The sequence below is a fragment of the Herpailurus yagouaroundi genome, unplaced genomic scaffold (assembly GCF_014898765.1).
Source record: "Herpailurus yagouaroundi ecotype Mexico unplaced genomic scaffold, PumYag 213, whole genome shotgun sequence".
Taxonomy (NCBI): Eukaryota; Metazoa; Chordata; class Mammalia; order Carnivora; family Felidae; genus Herpailurus; species Herpailurus yagouaroundi.
In genome coordinates this window covers 4,244,157-4,268,798 of record NW_024412444.1, presented here as the reverse complement: position 1 = coordinate 4,268,798, position 24,642 = coordinate 4,244,157, and the positions used below count along the sequence as shown (strand labels likewise).

The 24,642-nt window shown below is 42.5% G+C and overlaps 1 protein-coding gene across 12 annotated transcripts in view; it reads left to right on the top strand.

Moving 5' to 3' along the window:
• LOC121016759 (uncharacterized) overlaps positions 1-24,642 on the top strand; it is a 231,994-nt gene that overhangs the window by 167,095 nt on the left and 40,257 nt on the right. For 5 of the 12 annotated variants that reach the window (XR_005784437.1, XR_005784436.1, XR_005784435.1 and 2 more), the window contains 2 exons: positions 1,887-1,989; positions 5,922-6,984. Coding sequence is in view for 7 of the 12 variants with exons in the window: in XM_040454528.1 (XP_040310462.1) it covers positions 1,887-1,989; positions 5,922-5,992 (174 nt within the window). In the remaining 5 variants the exon portion in view is untranslated. Of the gene's footprint in view, positions 1-1,886; positions 1,990-5,921; positions 6,985-24,642 lie in introns of those variants that run through there. The other 7 variants (XM_040454530.1, XM_040454525.1, XM_040454527.1 and 4 more) reach the window with 3 other exon arrangements.

The window sequence follows — 24,642 nt, the reverse complement described above, 5'->3', positions numbered from 1 at the left end:
GAGAGAGAGAGAGAGAGAGAGAGAGAGAGAGAGAGAGAGAGAGAGAGGTTGGGCTGTTCTGCATTCTCAGCAAAAGCTCAGCAGACCCCAGTGGGAGCTCTGGAGCTGGGGAGACCCTGCGACATCGTCCTGAGTTGGAGAGAGGAGGCCTGGCCTTTCCAGTGGTGTTGACCAGGTACTGGCAGAGGGCAAGGTAGCGTCCCTCAGCGGTCTTTTCCCAAGGTGGGCAGACAACCAAGGGTGCTTTCTAGCAGGGAGGATAAGTCCTTCAACCCCGAAGGAAGTTTACGGGTGGCGCGTCAGGGCACCTACTGTCTCCAGGGTTAACTCGAGATGAGAAACTTGCCCAAGTCAATATTCTGTTCTTAGTTTGAAAAACCAATGTTTTAGGGGTAGTGTGGCATTTTAGCTCAGGTTTAATTAAGCCATTTGGTTTAATGATTTCACTGAGTCATTACTTCAGTTTCAAGACCTGCCAACTCTCTCTGTGCAAGGCACTGTCAGTGCATGTAAGTTAGATACAAAAACAAATTCAAGGCCTAGGTCTTGTCCTCGGGGACCTGATAGTCTCTTTGGAGAATGCAGAAACTTGAGATTCAAGGATTTTGAAGTGGTGACAAGTATTGGGGATGATGTAGCAATTCTTGGTCTTAAAAAACCACGCTTTGGGGCACCTGGGTGGCTCAGTTGGTTAAGCGTCCGACTTCGGCTCAGGTCACCATCTCACCGTCAGTGAGTTCGAGCCCCGTGTCGGGCTCTGGGCTGAGGGCTCAGAGCCTGGAGCCTGCTTCCGATTCTGTGTCTCCCTCTCTCTCTGACCCTCCCCTGTTCATGCTCTGTCTCTCCCTGTCTCAAAAATAAATAGTTAAAAAAAAAAAAACAAACACGCTTCACCCAACCCAAATTCATGCAAAAGAATTCCCATTTTACTTTTTTAAGCCACTACCCTTTATAAGTTTATTAATAAATGGCATTAGTAATAATCATGGCTCCGTTTCTGCTGCAGGGAAGCCTGGGGTAATAAACAGAGTAGAGATGTGTGGCAAGACTTGGAGACTGGTATCATGGCCAAGATTTATTATCTCCGATAGACACTTAGTTATCTAAAGTCCCCTGTGCCAGCTACCCCAGCTTTCAATACTGTGATCTATCATCTTCTTTGGGGTGTCACTTTTTTCTTCCCCCGAGGGTTGTATATATTTTACCAGCATATTATAATACATTACAGATATTACCCAAGGGTCCCATTGAATAAGAATCCTATATTCAAAACACACTTTGACTCACAAATGGAATACAGCTTTAGTGCTTTTTCACCTGCAAGTTACAAATGAGATCCCTGTACAATTAAGAAGCCAGAGTGGGACTTTATACTGGCACCTGGAGGGTTGTGGACCAAGTTCAAGAGTATGAAAAAAAGTGCTCTCTCAGAGGAGAGCAAAAAAGATCTCATTCGGAACACGTAAAATGCCCAAATAACTGCTTCCGTGTAACATACGTGCAAGGCGTATGTAACTACCTGGGGTTTTACGGTTTTTAGGAAATACTGGATGTCAAATATCATGTTCCGCAACAACACGATTCTTTTTTTTAAAAACATTTTTTTTTTTTTACAATTTCTCTATTTTTGAGAGACAGAGAGAGACAGAACATGAGTGGGGGAGTGGCACAGAGAGGGAGACACAGAATCCGAAACAGGCTCCAGGCTCTGAGCTGTCAGCTCAGAGCCCGATGTGGGGCTCGAACCCACAGACTGTGAGATCATGACCTGAGCTGAAGTCGGACGCTTAACCGACCGAGCCACCCGGGTGCCCCACCGCAATAACACAATTCAGTATCAGTGGTTTTGTTTACTCATTATTTATTCCTTCTTTCATTCCATCCAGGCAGCATCACTGATATCGTCTGTGTGGATGGCGCCCCTGGAGCTGGGCAGTACACAGCCTGTACAACTGCATCCTGGGGCCCCGAGTCAACAATATGTACTGGGTGAGTATGTGCCAGGCACTGTGCTGGGCACTGAGAGCGGAGTGGTGAGCAAGACAGATTCGGATCTTGCCCTCACGGAGCTTTATTTAAATGAAGTCGGAAAAAAAAACCCACAAAAGCAAACAAATACAAGTTGAGATAAGTCCTCTGAAGTATAGGAACAGGATAGGATATGGACCTCTCACACGGAGATCTAGGCTGGCAGGTAAGAAATTCTGAGGAAGTAACTTTGAAGGGGGGGCCTAAAAGACAAGAATGTGCGTGGATGTGGAAACTGGGATAGGGAAGATCAAGAAGTAGCATGAGATAGCCCCAGAACTGAACCGGACCAGTGTAGACGGGGTGCAGACGTGGGAGCGGGAGGAGATGGGGCTGCAGAAGCAGACAGGGGACAGACCTTCCAGAGCTTTGAAGGCAGTGTTGAGGATTTCGGTCTTCGTCCTAAGAAATATCGGAAGAGGGCGCCTGGGTGGCTCAGTTGATTAAGCGTCTGACTTCATCTCAGGTCATGATCTCGCAGTTCCTGGGTTCGGGCCCCGCGTTGGGCTCTGTGCTGACAGCTCTGAGCCTGGAGCCCGCTTGGGATTCTGTGTCTCCCCCCCTCCCTCTCTGCCCCTCTCCTGCTCATACTGTCTCTCTCGAGGCAGAATTATTTGATGTTAACATCAAAGACCACCGCAATCAAGTGTGGGGTTTGCCTATTAATATGCCATGTAGCTAATAAAATGGTCATTCCCTTTTTATTTACCAGAAGCCTATGTGACAGCCTAAAAGTGAATCCTTCTTTCCTCTTCTGTAACATATAGTACTGACTCGTTTGGGGATATTTGACAGACTAAAATTTAAGCCCTCTTTCCTTTTCCATAATATGTAGTACCAATTCGTTTGGGATTGCAGTGAAAATTCAAAGAGCCAATACATAACTAAACCATTTAGCACAATGACTGCTCTACCATAATCATTGTTAGCTGCTGTTGCTTACTACTGTTAGCCGTACATATGTTAGAGGTTTACGGTAAGAATCACATCCTTTTCCCTCTAAATTGAGAACCAAAATTCGAGAAAATAGATACAGGAATTAAACCAAGAGAGATGAAAGGATTAGTTTTGTAGCTGACATTGCTAATTGGAAGAACATGGACTGGATTTTCTGTCCACCTCTACCAAATCTAGCAATTGGTATAGCTAAGCCCAGGAAACATGGAAATTGCTTTTTTGCCTCCATCAAAGAGGGGAGCGGCCCGGACACTGTCCCTTCCCAGGTTGGCTGACATCATGGCAGAACAGAGCCGACCCCTCAGGTGAGTCACAGAGCAGAGAAGTTGAGAGCTCTGATCGTGGCGTTGGACACGTGAGCGAACCTGGCCGTGCCATTCATTAGCCAAGAAATACCCAGCTCACAACGTTTCTGTGACAGTCTTGTCATCTCTAAGAAGCGGATGGTAATGGTACCACCTCACAGGACTGTCATGGGGGTTGAATAGATGAAAATGTTGCTCTCTGGCATATAGAAACTCCAGTAATATATGTTTGTCGCTATCAGTATCGACAAAAAGAATACAGAATACAGAAAGCATGGCACCCCCATGTTCTCCAGTCCCTCCTATCAAAGAGGTTACTCTTCTTCCCAAGGAGAAGAGCACGTTAGGAGCCAATACTTCTGAAAGAGAGGTCGTGGTCCCATGCATTTTCTTTCTCTACTCTGGATACTAAGCAGAAGGGAATAGGGTTTACCTTCCATATATTTTATCACTTGATATGGGTTTGAAGCTATCCTATCCCTGCAGGTCCCTGTGTCCACCTGGAGAGAAGGGGCTTTGTCACATTCATTAAATATTCCCATAAAAAGGGCCATGTGCTGTGCTTTGCATCCAGTCAGCACTCAATCAATGCATGATGCATTTGAACGTGAGCATCTTTCTCTGAGAGATTTTGTTTCCAATATACTACTTGTGAGGGGCTAATGGGCGGGGGCAAAATACAGGCTCTGAACAGAAGTGTGAGGTTCCCACTTGTTTGCTCCCTTTCTTCAAAACAGTCGAGGCTTCTGGATCCTGATGTGCAGGACCATCCTGAAACTGCAGGATATCTGACACTGACAAATTTTTTAGCACAGGGCAAACACTTTTTACATTCAACTTCCTCGTGTCTGCTTTTTTCCTGATCTAGAGTTATTGGACTTAGATGTCCAAAGCAGAAACAAAGAATTAGAAAAAAGTTTACTGTAAGATGAACACCTTCATTTATTTGCTCCCTCCATTTGTATGCTCATAAATTAGGTTTAGCTAAATATACACATAGAGGAAGGATTCAGTGAAATATGGAATGGCAACTTGGGGCGCCTGGGTGGCTCAGTTGGTAAGCATTTGACTCTGGATTTCAGCTCAGGTCATGATGTCATGGTTTGTGGGATTGAGCCCTGCATCAGGCATAGTGTGGAGCCTGCTTGGGATTCTCTCTCTCCCTCTCTCTGCACGCCACCCTCCACACCTGCGGCCCGTTCTCTCTCTCTCAAAAATAAATAAATAAAACATTAAAAAATATGGTATAGCAACTAGGCAATATATTGTGAGGCTAGTAAATATGAAGATTGTGTGGCTGTGTAGAAAACATTCACAAAATAATATTCAATTCAGTAAAGGAGGGCACCATACTGGAGGTATACTATCATTCTAATATAAGAAATACATTTCCTTTGTTGTACTAGTTACTCTCTGAAATTATTTGCTTGGTATTTATTACCTGGCTCCCCCAATTGCAATGTATGTTCAATGGGATTTTGCCTATTTTGTTTGTCTCGATAATTCCATGGCCTTGTGGCAGGGTTTGGCACACCATGGCCAGCTGGCCAAATCTGACACGCTGCCTGTTTTGTAAATAAAGCTTTATTGAAACACCACCAGCCATCTTTGTTCACATATTGTCTATGACTGTCTTTGCCCTACAATGGCTGACCTGGGCAGTTGTAACAGAGCCTGGGTGGCCCTGGAAATCTCAGTCTTTTACTACGTGGCCCATCATGGAAGATGTTTGCTGATCTCTGGCCTAAACCACTGGCCGACACATGTTAGTGCTTAAGAAGACTTAGAGAATGAATGAGTGAGTCAATGGATAAATGAATACATGTAAATAAAGAGCGATAGAAAATGCTGATAAAGAAAAACGTGTATGAAAGGGATAGAACTATGGTTGACATTCTTGCCTTTTGAAATCCTGAACTGTTTGTTTAGCAATGTTATTCCTTAAACAGAAGTAGAAGAAAAATTTTAAAAGTCATCCTACCATCTTTGTAGATCTCAGAGAATATAGTTTTGAGGTCTGCGGTTCAAGAATTGCTGAAATTCTAGATTATTGAGCTATTCACTCATGTTTTCATTTTTAGTTCAAAAGCAAAGCGCCCTCATTACTAATTATCCTTCTAATTGTGAGTTAACAGTGGGGAAAGCCAGTCCGTGGGGATTACTGGAGAGGCTATGCCACAGCAGACCGTGTGGGTTGTTCAAACATGAATGGAACAGACCCGACTTGTGTAGTAATGTAAATAATATTTACCAAACTGGTCATTCATCAGAATTAAATTGATCCAAGGCCCCACGAGGCTTGGTTATCTCAGTCTGTGCTCCAGACATAACATTTACCTGATAACTCACAGGGTCCCCAGGCCAGCTCTGCCCTCCTTAGTGGAGTTCTTCTTCTTTCGGCCTTCAAAAAGAGTCTTCTTTGTTTAAAAGTCAATCTGCTGGCCGAGAAAAGAGAAATCAGCATATACCTTTTCAAAAGATCAAGAAACAAAAATAGGACGAGAGACATCTTGTTTGCTTCACGTGATGATGAAAATTGGTCTCACACACTGCCTCCATCCACTCCCATGTTCCTGTGAATCTGGTGAGCGCTTTTATAACTATTTGCTCCTTTACTTAACACTCCTTTAGGGTCCTATCCAACTACCAGCGGAAGCCAAAAGAGGAAAAGCAATCTATTCACCAAAAGGCTGCATTTTTAAAAGACATTCTGCATACTCCATTTCACAAAGAAACAACGGTACTGTGAGCTCTGGGACATTAATTTTTCATGGGCAAGATATTCATCTTTAATGCACATGGCCATAGGTTCAAAAAGTAATGTTAAGCTTGTGTATGTTGGCTGGAGTAATGCTGTTCAAGACTTCCTCCTAGCTCCCTGTTGTACAGGAGTTTTACCCCACTGTGTGCAGTGTTTTCCTTTGCATTTCAGAGCCCCGGAATCAAGTGTAATTGAGGTTGCATGCTGGCTTTTGGTAGAGGCATGTGTTTGCGTGAATTTACCTGTATGTACACCTTTCATTAACAGTGGGGGCGATTATTCTAAAGTAACGCAACAATCAGGTGCAAATTATTTGACCCCTTTGAGCAAAAAGTCAGGAAAAGATCACAATGCCCCAGAAAGGTGCTCGGATACCTGAGTGACCTCATTTAAATACGGCTGTCCCATCCCTCCTAGAGCTCCTATTTATAATTAACCATTAAAATGGCTAGATTAAGCAGAAGCCAATTATGATGAAGGCACAGCTTGCCTCTTGGGAAGGGAACACGGAAATGCTTCTCTAGCTTGGGGTGATCCAGCTCTTTGTACACAGGTTCACTTCGGAATTGACCTCGCTTGAACGGAGACGGGAAAGGTCTTCGAATGAACGGAAGAGGCGGCAGCCCCAATAAAACAGCACTGACATACGTAGACACACAGAGAATGGAGACACCACGTGAGGCAGAATGCCAAAGGCATGCAAAAAGTCACGCCGACAGAAATGGAGCAGGGACGCTATTTGTGACTCTGCTTCATAAACCACATTATTTACTTAGGCCACGAACATATCTTTCTCCACAATTTCAAATGTAGGATATCACATAAGCCTCTTTTTGCTCTAGACCCAGAGCTGCAGGAAGTCCACCAGCCGTGTACTCTGCTTTTATTAGGTTGAGTATATCCAGATGATTTTAATAAAGTTTTAAAAGGGCATTAGTTTCCTGCTAGTTCAATGAAAACCACTTGCAAGATGAATTTAAAGCAATAGATCTATTTCTTGTCAACACGTGCCCCTTTTATGCAAATAGGCTACTCTTCTGTAATAGCCAACAAAACAACACACACACATAATCATCAACTGCGTGTGACATGGAAGAAAAATGTCAGTGTTGTAAATGTTCAAAGATGAAGAAAATGGAACGTATGCTGGGTGCCATGGTATGCTGTCCAGATTCCCCATTCAGGACCGAGGTTCTTGTTACCTCAATTGCCGTAAGCTCAGAGTCTGGACACTGGAGGCTCTCTCTGGGAAGGGTCAGCCAAATAGCGTCTTTAAAAAAAAAGTGTTGGGGCGCCTGGGTGGCGCAGTCGGTTAAGCGTCCGACTTCAGCCAGGTCACGATTTCGCGGTCCGGGAGTTCGAGCCCCGCGTCGGGCTCTGGGCTGATGGCTCAGAGCCTGGAGCCTGTTTCCGATTCTGTGTCTCCCTCTCTCTCTGCCCCTCCCCCGTTCATGCTCTGTCTCTCTCTGTCCCAAAAATAAATAAACGTTGAAAAAATAAATAAATAAATAAATAAATAAATAAAAAGTGTTTATTTATTTTTGAGAGACAGAAACAGAGTGTGAGCAGGGGACGGGCAGAGAGAGAGGGAGACACAGAAACTGACGCAGGCTCCAGGATCCGAGCTGTCAGCACAGAGCCCGATGCGGGGCTTGAACTCACGAACCGCGAGATCATGACGTGAGCCAAAGTCAGATGCTTAACAGAGACTGAGCCACCTGGGTGTCCCGATAGTGTCTTGTCTTAAGTCATGCCTGTTCCCTAGAGGCAGCTCACAATCCAGTGACTGGTCAATATGTGTGTTGCATGGGAGGGCAGAGAGAGGTGCATAAAGGCCTGACCCCCTGACATCACGTGACCGCGAGGCCTTTCTAGCAGGAAGCTACTGAGGTCTTGCTGTGACCACATCATGGTTCAACATCTCCTTGGGCCCAGTTCTACCTCTTGCTTCCTCCTACAGGGTTTAAACTTAAGAGAATTACATGCAGATCTGTAGGTCGGAGCTAATTTCCTAGGGAACCCAACCTAAAATAGTGAAGAATATTCCTTCCCGATCTCTCTTTGATTTTCTTTTCAGCTTTTTATTATGGAAATATGCAAACATACACAAAAGTCAAGAATATAACTCATCAGCCTTATCAACATCTTGCCATTTTTGTTTCATCTAAGCCTTTTTTAAAGCTGTCTTCTTTTCAAGTCAATCATTTTAGCAGTAAATATTTCAGTATGTATCTAACGTATGAAGATGTTCTAAAAGCAATAACCACAACGCTATTATAACATGTAAAATTAACATATAAAAATAATTCCTTAAAACCATCTAAAACCCAACCTGTGTCCAAAATTCCTCAGTTGCTTCCAATTTTTTCTTTTTCTCTTCTTTTTTCTTTTCTTCTTTCTTTCTTTCTTTCTTTCTTTCTTTCTTTCTTTCTTTCTTTCTTTCTTTCTCTTTCTTTTCTTACAGGGCACAATGATTTGTGAATTGTTATTCCCACTTGAGGACTCATCTTAAGGTAATCATGACTCCTCACCAGCATGCCTACCCTGGCCTTCTATCTGGTCTCCTCGTCTGTACCTCACCTCCCTCTTTGGAAGCCTTTCCCACTGTTGTCAGGTCAGTTTTCCTAAGATTCAGCTCTATTAATGTTTCCCGCCACAAACAGCACTATTTCTCTAAGTATGGCGTATGGAACATTAGTCTGTCAACTGGGTTTTAAGAAAGGAAAAAACATAAATGGATATTCTGTGATCAAATAAATCTCAGAAGTGCTATGAATTTTGTTCCCTATTCAAGGCTCTGAGCAGTCCTACAGTAAAAGACCTGTCAAACCTTTTAATCCAGTGCTTTTCAAACCTGTTTGGCGATAGAACACTGTTTAGACCCTGTTGACATCCAACAGAGACTGTGCTCTGTGGAACATCCCTTGGGAATTGCTGGCTTCCTGGAACGGCATTCAAGGTCCTTTGTAGCCTGACTGCAGCCACATCTTCCAAGTAGTAGGTCTAGAATTTTCTTTCCATTTTTCTTCTTTGATCCTTTGGTACCTGCCACCTTAGACAGTCCTTTTGTTGAAATCCATCACATGCTGTATTATTTTTTTTTTAGTTTTTTGATGTTTGTTTATTTTTGAGAGAGAGAGAGAGAGAGAGGCAGAGAGAGGAGGAGACACAGAATCAGAAGCAGGCTCCAGGCTCTGAGCTGTCAGCACAGAGCTCTATGTGGGGCTTGAACTCACTAACAGTGAGATCATGACCTGAGCCAAAGTCGGATGCTTAATTGACTGAGCCACCCAGGTGCCTCTCCATCACATGCTTTAAATCCCAGATTCTCTAAGACGCCTTACACATATTTCCCAACCAGAGTCAATCGTTCCTTTCTCTGAATTCTCAAAGTATCTGTGCAATATGTGGCAGCCATGGAGGCCTCGGGCTCTGAATGATGTTTTGCAGGTTACCAGAAAAAGGACTTTCTCATTTCAAAATGGGAAAATGTAGCACTTGCTCCATTAGAATTATGTTGTGGGTTAAACAAGAGGATGAATGTGGGTACGATTAAATCTAAAGTATTAAAATCAAGGACTGCATAGAATTCATCTTTGTACTTTCTGATAAATCTTGCATAGCTTTGAGTACAAGTGATCTTTGTTTATGTTTGTAGAATTGTTATACTCAACTGTTGACTCAATTTTTCTACTCAACTGAGATTCTGGGTCATCTGTTACCTTCATAACATTGATGAGACAAATTGTGCTTTTGGAGGAGAATTCTGTGTTTTAGGCTGTGATCATTCATCCTAGTTGTTGTACTTATAAACGAGATGGGCTTTGGAAGGTCATTTATCCTCTCTGGAGCTCAGTCTCCAGATTTGTAACGTTTAAGAGATCAAGCTAAGTCAATAAGACTCTCAAAAATTTTTTAAATGTTTATTTATTTTGAGAGAGAGAGAGAAGAAGTGTGCATGTAGGAGGGGGAGGGGCAGAGAGAGAGAGAGAGGAAGAGAGAGAATCCCAAGCAGGCTTCATGCCATCAGCAGAGCCAGACGTGGATCTCGATCCTGTGAACCACAAGATCATGACCTGAGCCGAAATCAAGAGTCAGATGCTTAACCAACTAAGCCACGTAGGCACTCCTCAAAAAAAATTTTAAACCAAGACCTTTAAAAATTAATATTCCCATGATTTGAAAGACATTTAAAAAAAAAAGCAAACAGGACTCATTGAAGTAATAATCAATATTGTTCCTATTTTTTTCTAATCAAACTGATATTAAAAAAAAACTGATGATTTTGCTTCCTTGTTCAGTCTTATCACAAATAAGTGGACAGTTTTTCCCTGGGCTTTCTATAGTGTTGAACCATGGCACTTAGACATAGATTGTGGCCTTCACGGATAGAGAAGGAACATAGGTAATGAGTAGACCTCATCCAGACAGACAAGGCAGTGAGAGAGTCGGTAGGAACAGTGATGTGGGCAGAAGGAACTGGTATAAAGGCCCAAACACAAGAAAGATCGGAGAAAATTCTGTACTTGAGGGAACTCTGTGTGTGTGTGCATGTGTGAATGCAGCACATATTTATACGGGGTCACGGTATAAAATTTATTGCTAACTATGTGTTGGGGTCAAAAAGGTTTGCTCAACATGACTCCAGACTTCAGGAAGCTTTCTTACAAATGCTTACTGAGTCACCATGGGAACCAGGTGGTAGACATTAAACAAAGCAGCACAAATCCATCTCTCCCACTAAAACGTGGGGCTCAAGAGAGCATGACCTGTTGCTGTTGTGTAAGAATCTACTGACAAGTTCAAGTTGAAAGAAAAACTTCCCCCAGAAGACCAGAGATGGACTGCTTCACAAGATGCACATGTTTGGGACACCTGAGTGGCTTGGTTCGTTCAGCTCAGGTCATGATCTTGCAGTCCTTGAGTTGGAGTCCCACACTGGGCTCTGTGCTAACAGCTCGGAGCCTGGAGCCTGCTTCAGATTCTGTGTCTCCCTCTCTCTCTGCCCCTTGCCAGCTCGTGTGCACTCTCTTGCTCCCTAAATAAATAAATAAATAAATAAATAACATTTAAAAAACTTAAAAAAAAAAAAAAGGAGATGAATAGGTTTAATGCATCTCATGTTGGACAGGGGCAGTGCTCGGCCATTTCTGTAGTGTTGGATATTTGTGGTCTCAACTTCCTGTGGGAGAGGACTCCCTTTTGTGCTTAGCATCTACCATGGGAGGGCTGGGACCTGCCATCTGTGCACGAACCTCAAAGATGTGTTTTGGTTTACATTCTGTTACAATGAACTCAATGCAAATTGTTTTTATGTTGTTTTTAAAATGTGTTATTTTACTTGTTTTTGGAAGGGGGACATTAAGGGCAGTGAAGTGGTATTGGCCATGGTTTAATATGGTGTTGGCCTGACTGGAAAAAAAAAGAAAGAAGAAGAAGAAAAGAAGATCAACAGTTATTAGTTTTGATTCATTGTTTTCTGTGGGAATCTAGTTTTTACTAGTTTTTTTTTTTACTAGTTTTCAAATTCTATTTGGATCCACATTTTTCTTGGTAGGGGAAAATGCTAAATTTCCATTTAGATAGATGCACTTTAACAGTGGCAACTTGCCATATGCTCCTCCTTTCTTCCCTTACTTTTTTTTCAAAGTAGCACAAACCCTTCCTCGAGCTTCAGGCTGAGCTGAACTTTACTGAATGGTCCTTCAAAGGTCAACTGGAAGGCACTATTTCTCACGGACGAGAAGGCTCTCAATCAGAGCTTGGAGTGAACCGGAAGAGACATGACAGTGAATTGAATTGCATTTCTACTGATTTTGCTTAAAAGAAGTCAAGCTTAAGAGAGGTGTTGTCAACTGCCCGTGCTCACCGGTTCCCAGGCTAGACCTCAGCCTGAGCTCAGGAAAACCAGATGAGGCTCTTACATTTGACTTTACTGCCTCTTCAGATGCTTGGCAATAGCTTCTCCAAGATGCAAGTTGGCATGGCAAACACTAGCCATGCTGATCAGATAAAATGTACCGTACATTGTGTTACTGGCAAGGGAATTTCAAAAGTAATTGATGTTGGAGAATTGGAGATTTTATTTCGTGGTTAATTAAGTTTATTTTTACAGCAGGAGTCTCCAGAGAAAATTGCTGGTTTGTTAAGGGTATTTACTGTGATAAATAAGAAGATAGAATGAAAGTCCGTAAGAATTGTCAAGGTTTCTGATACTTAGAATTTTTTTCTGTTAGAATTATAATTATTAGAAGGGTGTAAATTATAATCAGAGGAATTACACAAATCACCTTCTGGAAGTTGGAATTGAGGAAGGAAAATCTCTAATAATTTAGACCAGAGTTTATTAACCTCGGCACTATTAACAGTTTGGAGCAGACAATTCCTTGTTATGGGGGGGGGGGTCACCCTTGAATTGCATTCCAGGCCCTTGCCTAATAGATCCGATAACCCCCCCCCCCCCCAGTGGTAATAACCAAAATTGTCTCCAGACCTTGCCAAATGCCCCTTGGGGGTGGGTGAGACTAGCCCCACTTGAGAATCACTAATTTTGGCAAGGATGGATGTTTAAACTGTAAGGGTCTAGTTCATTTCCTAAAAGAGAAAGCGAATAGAAGAGGGAGACAGGTAGTATTCTTTTGACTATAGACGCAACACCTTATAAAACATCGAAGCGTATTATTTAAATGGTACCAGATTACCTCAAGCTCCATCTCTGCATGTTGTCGCCATCAAGAATGTCACAAGCCTGACCTCCCCGAATCACTTTAAAAAATGTGGCTGGTCACCAAAGTCCCCCTGAGAGATGGAGGGACATCAGATGCAGGTCACGGCTGAGACTTTGTTAAAGCTCTCTTCGACCACACATCAGTTCCTCTTATCGGAGCAGGTGCTCTCTCACAATTTCTCTTCTTCTCTCTCAGACTCAACCGCAAACCCCAGCTCTTGAGGGCTTTCCCGTCTCTTTTTTGCTGTCCCCACTGTGGTAGCCACCGACCCAGTCCTTCCCCATGGGGTTCTCTACCTTTCTGGTCTAGATCCGCACGACCTCTTACCACGTGGCTGCCTTACCTCTTGCCTAGATCCGCACTGCAAAAGGCCTGGAGCCCAAGCAAATACTTAATCTTCCGTGGAATGTTCTGAGGCGAGGGAAGGTTTTCAAGTTTTATACAAGACTGTTTTTGTCCCAGTCATACTAGGAAGAAGAAAATAAGCAGCCATTCCAGTATTCACAAACAAATCTGGCGGATGTCTAGGTAGGTGATTTTGACAGCTGGAGCTACAAGAAGGAGAGAATCAAGGGGAAATATATAGTTTGCGTTCCCCAGTCATGGAGGGAAACTAAGATGACTTGACCTTTTCTTCCACATCCTTTATTGAATTACGAGGCTGACTTCAGGATGTTTCAGTTTTTTTTTAACTTTACTTTTATTTATTTGAGAGAGAGAGAGAGAGAGAGAGAGAGAGAGAGAGCACGAGCAAACAGGGGAGGGTCTGAGAGAGAGTGAGAGAAAGAATCCAAGCAGGCGGAGCTCGAACCCATGAACTGTGAGATCATGACCTGAGGCGAAATCAAGAGTCGGACACAACCGACCGAGCCACCCAGGCGCCCCAGGATGTGTCAGTCTTAGACGGGACCGTCATCATCATGGTTGTCATCCTCCTCCTCATTTATTAAGTACTTACTAAGTGCCACAGAGCAAGCATTTGGAAAGAATGTAATACTTAACTTTCATTACAATTATTAACATGGTACTATTAGTATGTCCAACTGACCGGAGAGGAAATGAGTCTCATAGTGGTTATGCCAGCTACCCAGGACCACATAGCTATAAAGTTTTGACTTGTGAGTGCAAGAAAAATTCCTGAGCTCAAGGATCTCTAGCTCCACTTCTTCCTTTGCCATGTGTCTGTCTTTGAACCCAGGCTAGGGTAAGTGGCCAGGTGCCTTTGCCACCTGACTTCCAACAAAGGTCTGTGGACGGCTGGAGGAGGGCTGGTCAGGTGGGCAGTGGGAGGCACTTTGCCCATGATTTCAATCTAAGAACACAGCCAAATATTCTTCCCTCTGCATACTAGCCATGCCTGTTCTAGTTTCGTTGGAAGCGTCTTGTGATCCTGTTACTCAAAATTGACTCCACATGCCTACAGCATCAATGTAGCACCTGGAAGCTTGTGAGAAATGCAGCATCTTGGACCACACTCCGGACCTACCGAATAGTATCCCCGGTGATTTGAATACAGTGTCCTGGGGATATTGGCATGTGATCCCAGTACAAAATTTCCATGGTCCCGTGGTTCCTCAAACTTGTGTCAACATCAAATTCACTTGGAGGGCTTGAGAAAATACACATTGCTGAGCCTCTCCTTGCCCTAGGGTTTTGGGTTTGGTAGATGTGGGGTGGGGCCCAAGAATCTGCATTTCTGATAAGTTCCCAGGGGGGCTGGGGAGCACAGTTCGTGAACCTCTGTTACAGTCAAATAAATACACTGAGAAGCTGCTAAAAGTTAAACCAAATGAAACCACTGGTTTTCTAACAGGTCTCAGAGCTGTTACTGGGCTAAGACTTGGGTTCCCAAAGCCCTGGCTCATCAAAACCAATTGGGGGCAGGGAGGCACGGGGAAGATAGTGTTCCACAAAATGCACTTTGGGAACCACCACTGCTCTGCAAACAATAAAGTCTACGAATTATGACAAAAAAACCCACAAAAGCTGAACGGAGTAAAATGACCACGACCGCTTCGGTTGAGCAAAGGGTAGCCTTGACTTTGGTAGTGTCAGCACAGCTGTTGTGTCTTGGAGCAAATGAGAAGCACATTTCTCTAAGGGATTTCTACAGACTGAAAATAAATTATAAATTATTGAGATTCACATAACATAGACCGGGAATTAAAAAGAGACTAAAAAAAAAAAACATCCTCAACGACATTTGAATTGCTGCTTCATCCCCCCTCCCCCCCCCCCCCATTGAAATACAAGCCAAGAATAAAACATTGATTAAATAGAGAGCATTGACATTTTACTCCTGTGGTGCTGGATACCAGCCTAGACAAAGAGCCGGTTAAACTCGAAAGACAAAGAGCCCTTTTGTGAGGCAGTAAGTTCATCTGGGAGAAATATTAAGTGAACTCTCAAAGGAGAGAGTTCTTCAACATCTTTACCTACAACATTCATTGAGAAGCAACAGGTAAAATCACACTCAAAATATATGGGGGATAAAGGGATTTATTAAAGGATGGAATTGGGATACACATAAAACACAACTTTGGCCTCCAGTGATGGAAATTTATACTAGGAAATGAAAACCAAAACGAACAATGAGATATGAGCAAGAAGATATATTCTTCTGAGCAAATAAAACGTAAAATGTCAATCTGGTCATATTCTCTCTAGGGAGGAGATATAGCCGTGGACAAAATAGGCATTTTTCTGTCAAAGATCTAACTGTAACAAGGAGCACAGGTTTAAAAATAATAAACAGTAGATCAAATAAGATTCACGTTTGAAGATAGACAAGGAGAGGAGAAAAAGTAAGAGGGATTGGGTAGATTTGCTTTTGAAACTGTGCTCAGGGAAAGCTTTTCTGATGATTTATTTGGGCTAAGAAGAAAGAGAAAAGAAGAAATGACCCACATAAATGTTTGGGTAAAGAGCATTCTAGAAATCCAGAATATGGTGTGAAAAGGACAATAATCAGAAAAAGAAACAAGTATTTATGGAACTGAAAGGGCATGACATTAAATGGACACTAGCTTCACACAAGGGACCACGGTGAGTCACCTGGGAGTGTGTGCCTGCATATGCAGTAGGATGGTGTTCAAGATCAAGTTAGACCTCGGTCTCTTGATTTTGACCATTTCACTTCCTGTGATTCCTTCACTCAGCCCCCAGCCGTTACGGGTTGGTTTCTGCCATATGAATACAGAACAAATACATCATGTGACTACGTCCAGTTCTACATGTAGAGTCACGTGTAGTATTAGTAACTGTTATTCTTTCTAAAGGATTCTTTTATATCCCCAGCCTATGGTTAAGAGCTAGTCCTTAACAATGGTGCTAAGTTCAATTTTGGACAAACAAAGGCAACAATTTAAAGTTGCTCCGTGCCTACAAATCCTTCAGGAAGCTCACATCTCTTTAAAGTAGTGCTACAGTGAGAGATGAAATATTAAGGCATGCGTAGTCGATGATGGCCCCAATTCATTCTCCTTGTTGCATATTATTGTAAAAGACTTTCAGATGAACAGAGGTAGTAGGTAGATCTTACATATAAGGAAATGATCGGTTGCGGCATTCAATAAGTTACAGATAAAGATTTCTTAACCCAAGACTGACAAAGATGAGCATGAAAGGGATATGAATGTATCTGGAAATGATTTGGTTGGAAGAGCATTTTATTTTTAAAAAAAAATTTTTTTTTTCAACATTTATTTATTTTCGGGACAGAGAGAGACAGAGCATGAACGGGGGAGGGGCAGAGAGAGAGAGGGAGACACAGAATCGGAAACAGGCTCCAGGCTCTGAGCCATCAGCCCAGAGCCTGACGCGGGGCTCGAACTCACGGACCGCGAGATCGTGACCTGGCTGAAGTCAGACGCTTAACCGACTGCGCCACCCAGGCGCCCCGAAAGAGCATTTTAGAAAGTGAATATGCAGAAGATTACTATTGCATTATTTAATATAATTAAAATGAAAATAAGAGCACTCAGAAAAATCCCAAAAGGTTGGAGTTAATTATCAAATTGTCGTACTCAAGTATCGAAGGGGATTGGTTCCAGAAAGACGGAAGGCTGGCTGGCAAGTGAATTCAATGCAAGTAGCACAGCTCAGACTTGGGGAAAGAAAGCATTTCTCTTCCCTCCTGTGATTCCCAGTCCTATGAACCCGAGAATGTGCCTTCTAAGTTCAGATCCTTGCAATAGTAACTCTCCCACTGTCAGAGAGGAGCACAGGCCACGTGATTGCTTCATCACTCAGAAGCCTCAAATACTAGGTTTTCCCTGGGCTTTGAATTGGCATCAAGTTATTCAAAGCGGGCTGGAAACCTTCGAAGAAGAGGCAAAAGTCTGCTTTTCCTTTCCTTTCTGAGAGATGGTCTGATTGCATAATCATACCCCAGCCGAATCTGGCTTGTGTTGTTGGAGGAATTATCTCCTCATTAAAAGCAAATCTTAATAGGCCTAATTTGAAGGCGGCTTTTGTCTGTAACTTGATCAAGAGGGTAATGACTGTGAGCCATGCTAAACAGAGAGAGAGGAAAAGAAAGTCAGAAACATTAAACAGTGCAGATTACAGTCACATTAGAGTGCTTTTGATATGCAAATGATGCACACAAGGCAAAACATAAAAAATATAAATGGACTTATTTCTATTTCATTTCTTGATACTCTCCTCAGGGCATGCGGGAAAAGCCAAGTCTTTAAGAAATGATTCAGTTTGAGAGACATTTAATGGTTATTTTCAGGGTCTTAGTGACCTCGGTTGTAAAATGGGAATACTAATGTCTATAATTATTATAATAGGGCGGTTACAAGGATTAAATGAATTAATAAATGTGAAGCATTTAGAACAGTGTCTGGGTTTCTAATCCATCCAACACATAATGATAGCACTATAAGGTTTAGCTATTATTATTGTTGTTATTGCTATTATTATGAGCATTTTCCCCCTATTCTATATGAACTAGAATACCGGTCATAGATACACAGAATTTTGGAACCGGAAAAACCTTAGGGTAGAGTTTCCAGAACTGTAGCCCATGAAGATCCACTGTTACCTAACAGGTTTTTTCTGATCAGTGACTTTTCGGGGGAATTTTAGGTTAGATAAAATCATTTCACCACAGAGGCTTTTGAGACCCTTTAAGGTGTCGGCGATGTGAATCTCAAAGAGCATGATGTTCTATTCAGTCTTCCCTAAATGTATTTGACCTCAAACCCATTTCTCACAGAATGTCTTATGACCCCCTGAGAAACATTAATTCTTGAAGAAAATTATGGATGGCAATTCAATGATGCCCACAGGGAAAATGACTTCTCCTAAGTCCTCAGCTAGTTAGGGGCAGAGTCTGGGCTTAAGCCTGGGTCTCCTGGTACATTCTCCAGGATGCTTTGCATTCATGCTCACAGCCTCTTTTGTCCTGCATTTCTGCAGGAAAAGGTCTCACAGGAGATGAAGAGCAAAGCATGCTGGTTAAAAACCAGGACCTGGTTTAAGTGCCCACTTCCCACTGTATGACCTCACACGAGTTGCGTGATTTTCCAAAGACTCATTTTTTCCCTCCTCTTAAAATGGGGATAATGATTGCACCTGCCTTGCAAGGTTGCTGAGAATTTAAGTGACATAATGTATGTAAAGTACATACATTAATTATAAACAATTTATCATTGTTTCTGGACATAGTAAGTGTTCAAAATATGTTGCCAATTATTAGTAAATAGTATTTTAAAAGTGGGGGACAGGGGCGCCTGGGTGGCGCAGTCGGTTAAGCGTCCGACTTCAGCCAGGTCACGATCTCGCGGTCCGTGAGTTCGAGCCCCGCGTCAGGCTCTGGGCTGATGGCTCAGGGCCTGGAGCCTGTTTCCGATTCTGTGTCTCCCTCTCTCTCTGCCCCTCCCCCGTTCATGCTCTGTCTCTCTCTGTCCCAAAAATAAATAAACGTTGAAAAAAAAAATTAAAAAAAAAAAAAAGTGGGGGACAGATCCCATAGAGGGAAGGGAGATCTGATGACCAGACTTTTATTTAAAAGTTTTTCAATAGAAGCTCCTCTATAATGCTCTTCTGTAAGCGATGCTAAGAAGCTGTCTATACCATTGAACCAGACCCGAAACAAATCATCATCTCCCCCTTTATATCGGATGGCGAAGAGAAAGGACTGTTAACCATCAATGGCAAGGGTAGGAGATTCTGGCCTAAATTTGGGATCTTCCATTCTACTGCCGGAATTTCTCACACAGGAAACATCCCTAGGGCCCCCAGGCCAACGCTACTCAATAAGGCCAGGAGTGTATCGTGGGTTTCCTGTAACCGGTCCACAATGAGGTAAGTACAGACATTGTGGGTCAGCATTCGGAAACTTTTATAACAATTCGCAGAGGAATTCTGTGTGTATGCAGATGTGGAATCTAAGCGACAGTTTTTAAAACAGGACTTGTATTTGTAAACCTTTTTAATATTTCATTTTTCTAGTAATTCATTTTTATTGTATTTTACAAAAGCATCAGTCCAGGACAGATTAAACATTAAAAAAAAAATAAAATAAAACTCACCCATTACCTTAGATAGTTGGAGAAACCGAATCTCAGAAGTGTGGAATCAGAATCAGAATTATCAGCATCACATAGGAACTTTTTAGAAATGCAGTTCTCAGTCCCATCCCAGACCTACTGCATTAGAAATTCTGGGGTAGGGCCCAGGAATCTTTATTTTAAGAAGCACTTTGGGTGATTACTATGCACACAAAGTTTTAGAATGCATACATAGATATACATACATATACATACATAAATCCACATATGTATATGTATACACACACACACACACATACATATATGTGTATGAGAGAAAGAGAGAGGGAGAGACACAGATCCTAAACTCTGGTGTGCAAAGATAATATGACATTATTTCTCTATAATCAAATTAAATTATACTCCTAACTACCACTCATTCAGGTTGGAAGTAATTTCCATGTCAGTTAGGATTAGGTTCAGTTATGAATCATGGAGACCCCCAAAAACGGTGGCCTCATTAATAAAGAGACTTTCGGAAAAAAAGCCAAGTTGCAAGTTTCTTTGAGGTGAATTCTGTCTTCTGCTCTACTTTCCAAATCCTCTGAAACAAGAGGACACAGAGGCCTGCCTACCTTTTTTAATAGAGCAGGAAAAACTCCGGGAGGAACCAAAACAAGACTCCGGTATACTATTCTGCTGTATCAACAATGATATTTAATCATCCGCTGTGGTGATCTTGGAGCCAAACCAATGCCCAGAAGGTTTGGGGCCCACTCTGAGTAACTTGGAGTTCTTTATGCATCAGATAGTGTTTTCCCCTTTCAACCATTGTCTGCCCCGGTCATTAAAACCCCCTGCATCGGTTTTAGAAGCCAAATGATTTCTTTCACGTCCTTATCGGTCTGTCTAGGATTCTCTCGCTTGTTATAGATTTTTGTTTTCTTGATGCATTTCTTTGTAACTGGAACCCTCAAGCAAAAAAAAGTGGGTGAAAGCACATTTTATGAATTCATGCTCAGGCCTCTGATACTAAAGTCAATTTCTAACTGAAAAATTAGTCTCCAGGGGCCAGTAATTGAGACTTCGAGATTAATGCTTTGTGCAAAATTTAGTGCCTTTCCAGTCTACCCTGTTTTTGATGGTCCCTTTTTTTTTTTCATTCTTTCTATTTTGTAGCTTAAGGGGTTCCCATTGGTCTGGGCTGCTAGCGATAATGCTTATATAGTAATATTTTTGAAAATGCAGGTGAAAACATTGGCAACTTTGAAATGAATTGTCATACATTTCCCAATGTCTACTACTGTCTCTAATGAGTTATGTAACTTTTTCAGTGTATTAGATAATTATATGTTTGTCATATATCCATTTAGTGGTAAGGTTTTTAAAAAGCTATGTTCAGAAGACCATTTCATTTACTCCTGTTTCTTTCCCCATGTGACCTCTGTTCCATTATATGAATCTCCACCTTTTGTCTCAGAATAAAAAAAAAAAAATCCCCAGAAAATGTAGGCTTCTGCATTTAGATATATTTGAAGCTGACTTTCCTCCTATCCCTGTTTACTTCTCTGCCAAAGAGTTCAAAAAAAAATTGGAAAAATGGGAATCCTAGCAAATTAAATAGTATATTACTTAACACTAATTTTTTAGGAATAACTCGTACAATTTGGATATCAATCTCATTCTTCGTTTCCATGTACTTCCATGCTCTAACTTTTCCCTCATTTTTCTTGCTTAGCTTTAAAGAAGAATAAAATTACTTGCAATTTCACTCAGAGACATGCGCTGTTGAATATTTTGTTTCACTTCCTTCTAATCTCAAAGAAAGCTTTCGTTTTAGAAACGCTACCTTTATTTTTTAACGTGTATATGTATTTTGCTTCTATCCAAATGAATTATTTTTTCCCATTTATAAAAGCAATGCATATTATTGCCATAAAATTAAACCCAATAAGGTACATAAAGAAAAAAATTGGTTGTGTTTTCTTACCAAATCTTTAGACGCATTTGCCCAAAATTTCAGGCAAATCTCTGTGGCTCTGGCAACCATTGGTTGGCTGTTACTGAAACTTTTCTGCCAAATTACAGGGAAGGTGGATAATCCTCTGGGTCCCCAGGTCAATTTGAATGGACCCTTTGTCAGTTTCAAGATATTTAAAATACATGTTGTTTTGGAACATCTTTTCTGAGTAGTAGGGTCAAAACTTACTTCCCTGTCTTTCCTAGAGCAAACTAGAACAGGGCGGTCTAGCTAATTGAGTGTGATGTTTAAATTTTTCTAATGTTTATTTATTTCTGAGAAAGAGAGAGACAGAGACAGAGACAGAGTGTGAGAAGGGGAGGGGCAGAGAGAGGGAGACGCAGAATCTGAAAGCAGGCTCCAGGCTCTGACCTGTCAGCACAGAGCCCGATGTGGGGCTCGAACCCATGAGCCCTGAGATCATGACTTGAGCTGAAGTCAGATGCCTAACTGACTAAACCAGCTAGGCACCCCTTATGAGACTGATTTACTGAGTACACTGATTCATTTATTCAACATTTATTGAACATCTAAACTGTGCCAGGCATGGTAAAGGCATTCGGGAGCAAGACACGGAACTTACATTCTAATGAAATGAAAACTTTTTATTACCTTTTTTGGCCCTGCCCATTTGCTTGGCATGTAGTAAGCACTCAATAAATTTCTTTTGTCACACTGCCTTGAAGTGACTTGTGAAGAGTATTCTGGCATCAGCTGACCCAGCTGAGACGTGGAGTGTGGCCATGGTTCTCCCTCAAATAACGAGAACATTTGTTCCGCCCCGGTTCACTTCCTGCTCAAGGTCTATTAAAAACAAACTCACCGGGGCGCCTGGGTGGCGCAGTCGGTTAAGCGTCCGACTTCAGCCAGGTCACGATCTCGCGGTCCGGGAGTTCGAGCCCCGCGTCAGGCTCTGGGTTGATGGCTCAGAGCCTGGAGCCTGTTTCCAGTTCTGTGTCTCCCTCTCTCTCTGCCCCTCCCCCGTTCATGCTCTGTCTCTCTCTGTCCCAAAAATAAATAAATGTTGAAAAAAAAATTAAAAAAAAAACAACAAAAAACAAACTCACCGTCAAGATTAGTTCTCAACTGGGTATGTTTCCAGGGGCAGGGGTAGATAGCCAGCAGATGCATCATACATGGAAACTCATCTCATCCCTGAAATCTGACCTCCGAATGTCTTTTAGATCTGCCGATTAGATTCTCGCTAGAACACAATATCAGACTCCATCCTCAAAGGAAATAAATTAAGCTGCGCCACACGAGGACAAATGGTTGACGTTCTGCTCTGGCTAGCATCTTGTGTGCAGCTGTGAACAGCTGTGTGAGTGCCAGTTAAGCTGTGATGCTATCACTGGGGAGAGAGATAAAGGGCAATTCATTCACAAAGCACTATTCAAAGGGCCTCACAGGTGTGTTCTAAGGATTGGTTTTCTGCTATCCCCTTTCCATCTGAAATTTATCCTGAGATAAGGTGATAGAACATAATATAGAATTATAGGTCTTCTCCCTCCGGGAACGGTGTTTTAGGAATACATGCTGTGACATTCATAAGCAAACATGAAATAGGGAAACGCACTCTCCACTTGACAAAGAGGATTAGCTTCTGACTCTCTGGAGCGATTCTTGGACCATTTATTCATTCCCTTATGAATAAGCCTCAGTACCCCCCCCCCCCGCCCCCGCCCCGCCCACGGCGGCACCGCCGGTAGAGAAAGCACAAATGTGGCAAAGAGAGTGGCCCTTTTAGAGAACAGCTTTATTTATCACCCATATTTGCAATTCCACTCCCCTAAAAGAAGCCGTCAGCTGCTCATCCTTTGACTACAGTCGAGGCCTTTGGTGAACAAGGATGGGGGCAGATGCTAACTGCCAATGAGGGGGACAAAATGAGGTGAGGAGAGGGCATTTTGTAAAGAGATTGAAATGGCCTGTGGATGCTTGTTTGAAATAGACTGCACATTGCTGCTTGAAGGGAAAATGGTATGTATCAGCGACCCTCTTGAGAAATGCAGTTAGAAGGTAAAACAGGAAAATTAACACTGGGTACAAATCCTAGGTCAGTGTTCCTAAATGCTGGCCCGGGACACGGGCCACCTTCGTGGACTCGGTTGCCTAGTAACCTTGTTAAAGCTGCAGGTTTCCTGGTTTCACTCATGACTGCAGAATCGCCAAAGGACTACCTGAGTTTTTGCAACCAGCTCCCCAAGATGAGCCGAGGGTACATGGCCCTGTTGGGGAATGACTGGTAGATCCCAGGCTAAACAAATAAACAAATCAGCAAACAAAAATAAAGCAGATGGGGAGGGGAAAATCACAAACCAAGCCAGAAAAATGAGATAGCAGGGCTTCCTGCCCTGCTATATGGTCACAAACCAATAAGTAATAGTTTGCAATCAATAAATAGCAATTAATTGAAGGCTTACACTATATCCAGGACTGATCTATTGCCTTAAATCTTTTCATCTTTAAATTGCAAGGAAATTTATGAGTGAGGTAGGATCCATGAAGCCCCGGGTACATGAGACACACGCATTTTAAGGCGCTCAGGGAAGACCACACCGCTGGAAGCTGCCAGGACCAGGCTTCAAACTCAGCAAGTCTGGCTCCGGAGCCGGTGGTTAAACTTTGACCAGTTACTGTCTTTCCTGTGCAAACGGCAGGGCTTGGGGGAATGAAGTTGAATAAGGCAGTGTTGTCCCTCAAGGAGCTCATGGAAATTTATAACGTCACGTAGCAAGTGCAATGTGTAAGGCACAAAGAGAGACTCGGCGGTCTTCGCAGGATTACAGAGGAGGCCTGACCCAGTATGGGGAGCGGGCTCTCTGGACCTGAGCAGAAATTTGAAAGGATGAGCAAGAGTGAGCCGCAAAAAGACTGGAGGGAGGGAGGGTGCTCCCGGGGGAGGACACAGAAGGAGCCAAGCCCCAGAGAAAAGATATAGGGGTTCCAGGCTTCTCCCAGGGTGTTTTTCCCAGAAGAAGGGCGAATGGATACAAGGTGGCAAGAATGAGAAGTCTGTGTGATCATGGAAAATAATTTCTAATGATCACTATTTGAGATTAATGTTAATAACTGTCACAATCGTTTTTAGTAACTGACATGAATGACAGTTGTGGTGTTTCATAACCTATTGCTATGTTGTCCTGAAATTATCCTAAAGCTTAGCTGCTTGAGAAAACAACCCCTCTACTGTGCTGTTGGGAGTCTATGGTTCAGGAATTTTGAGAGGACATAAGCGGGATGGCTTGAGTCTGCTTTCTAAATAAAAAAAAAAATTAATGTTTATTTATTTTTGAAAGAGAGAGAGAGAGAGAGAGAGAGCGCACACGCAAGCGGGGGAGGG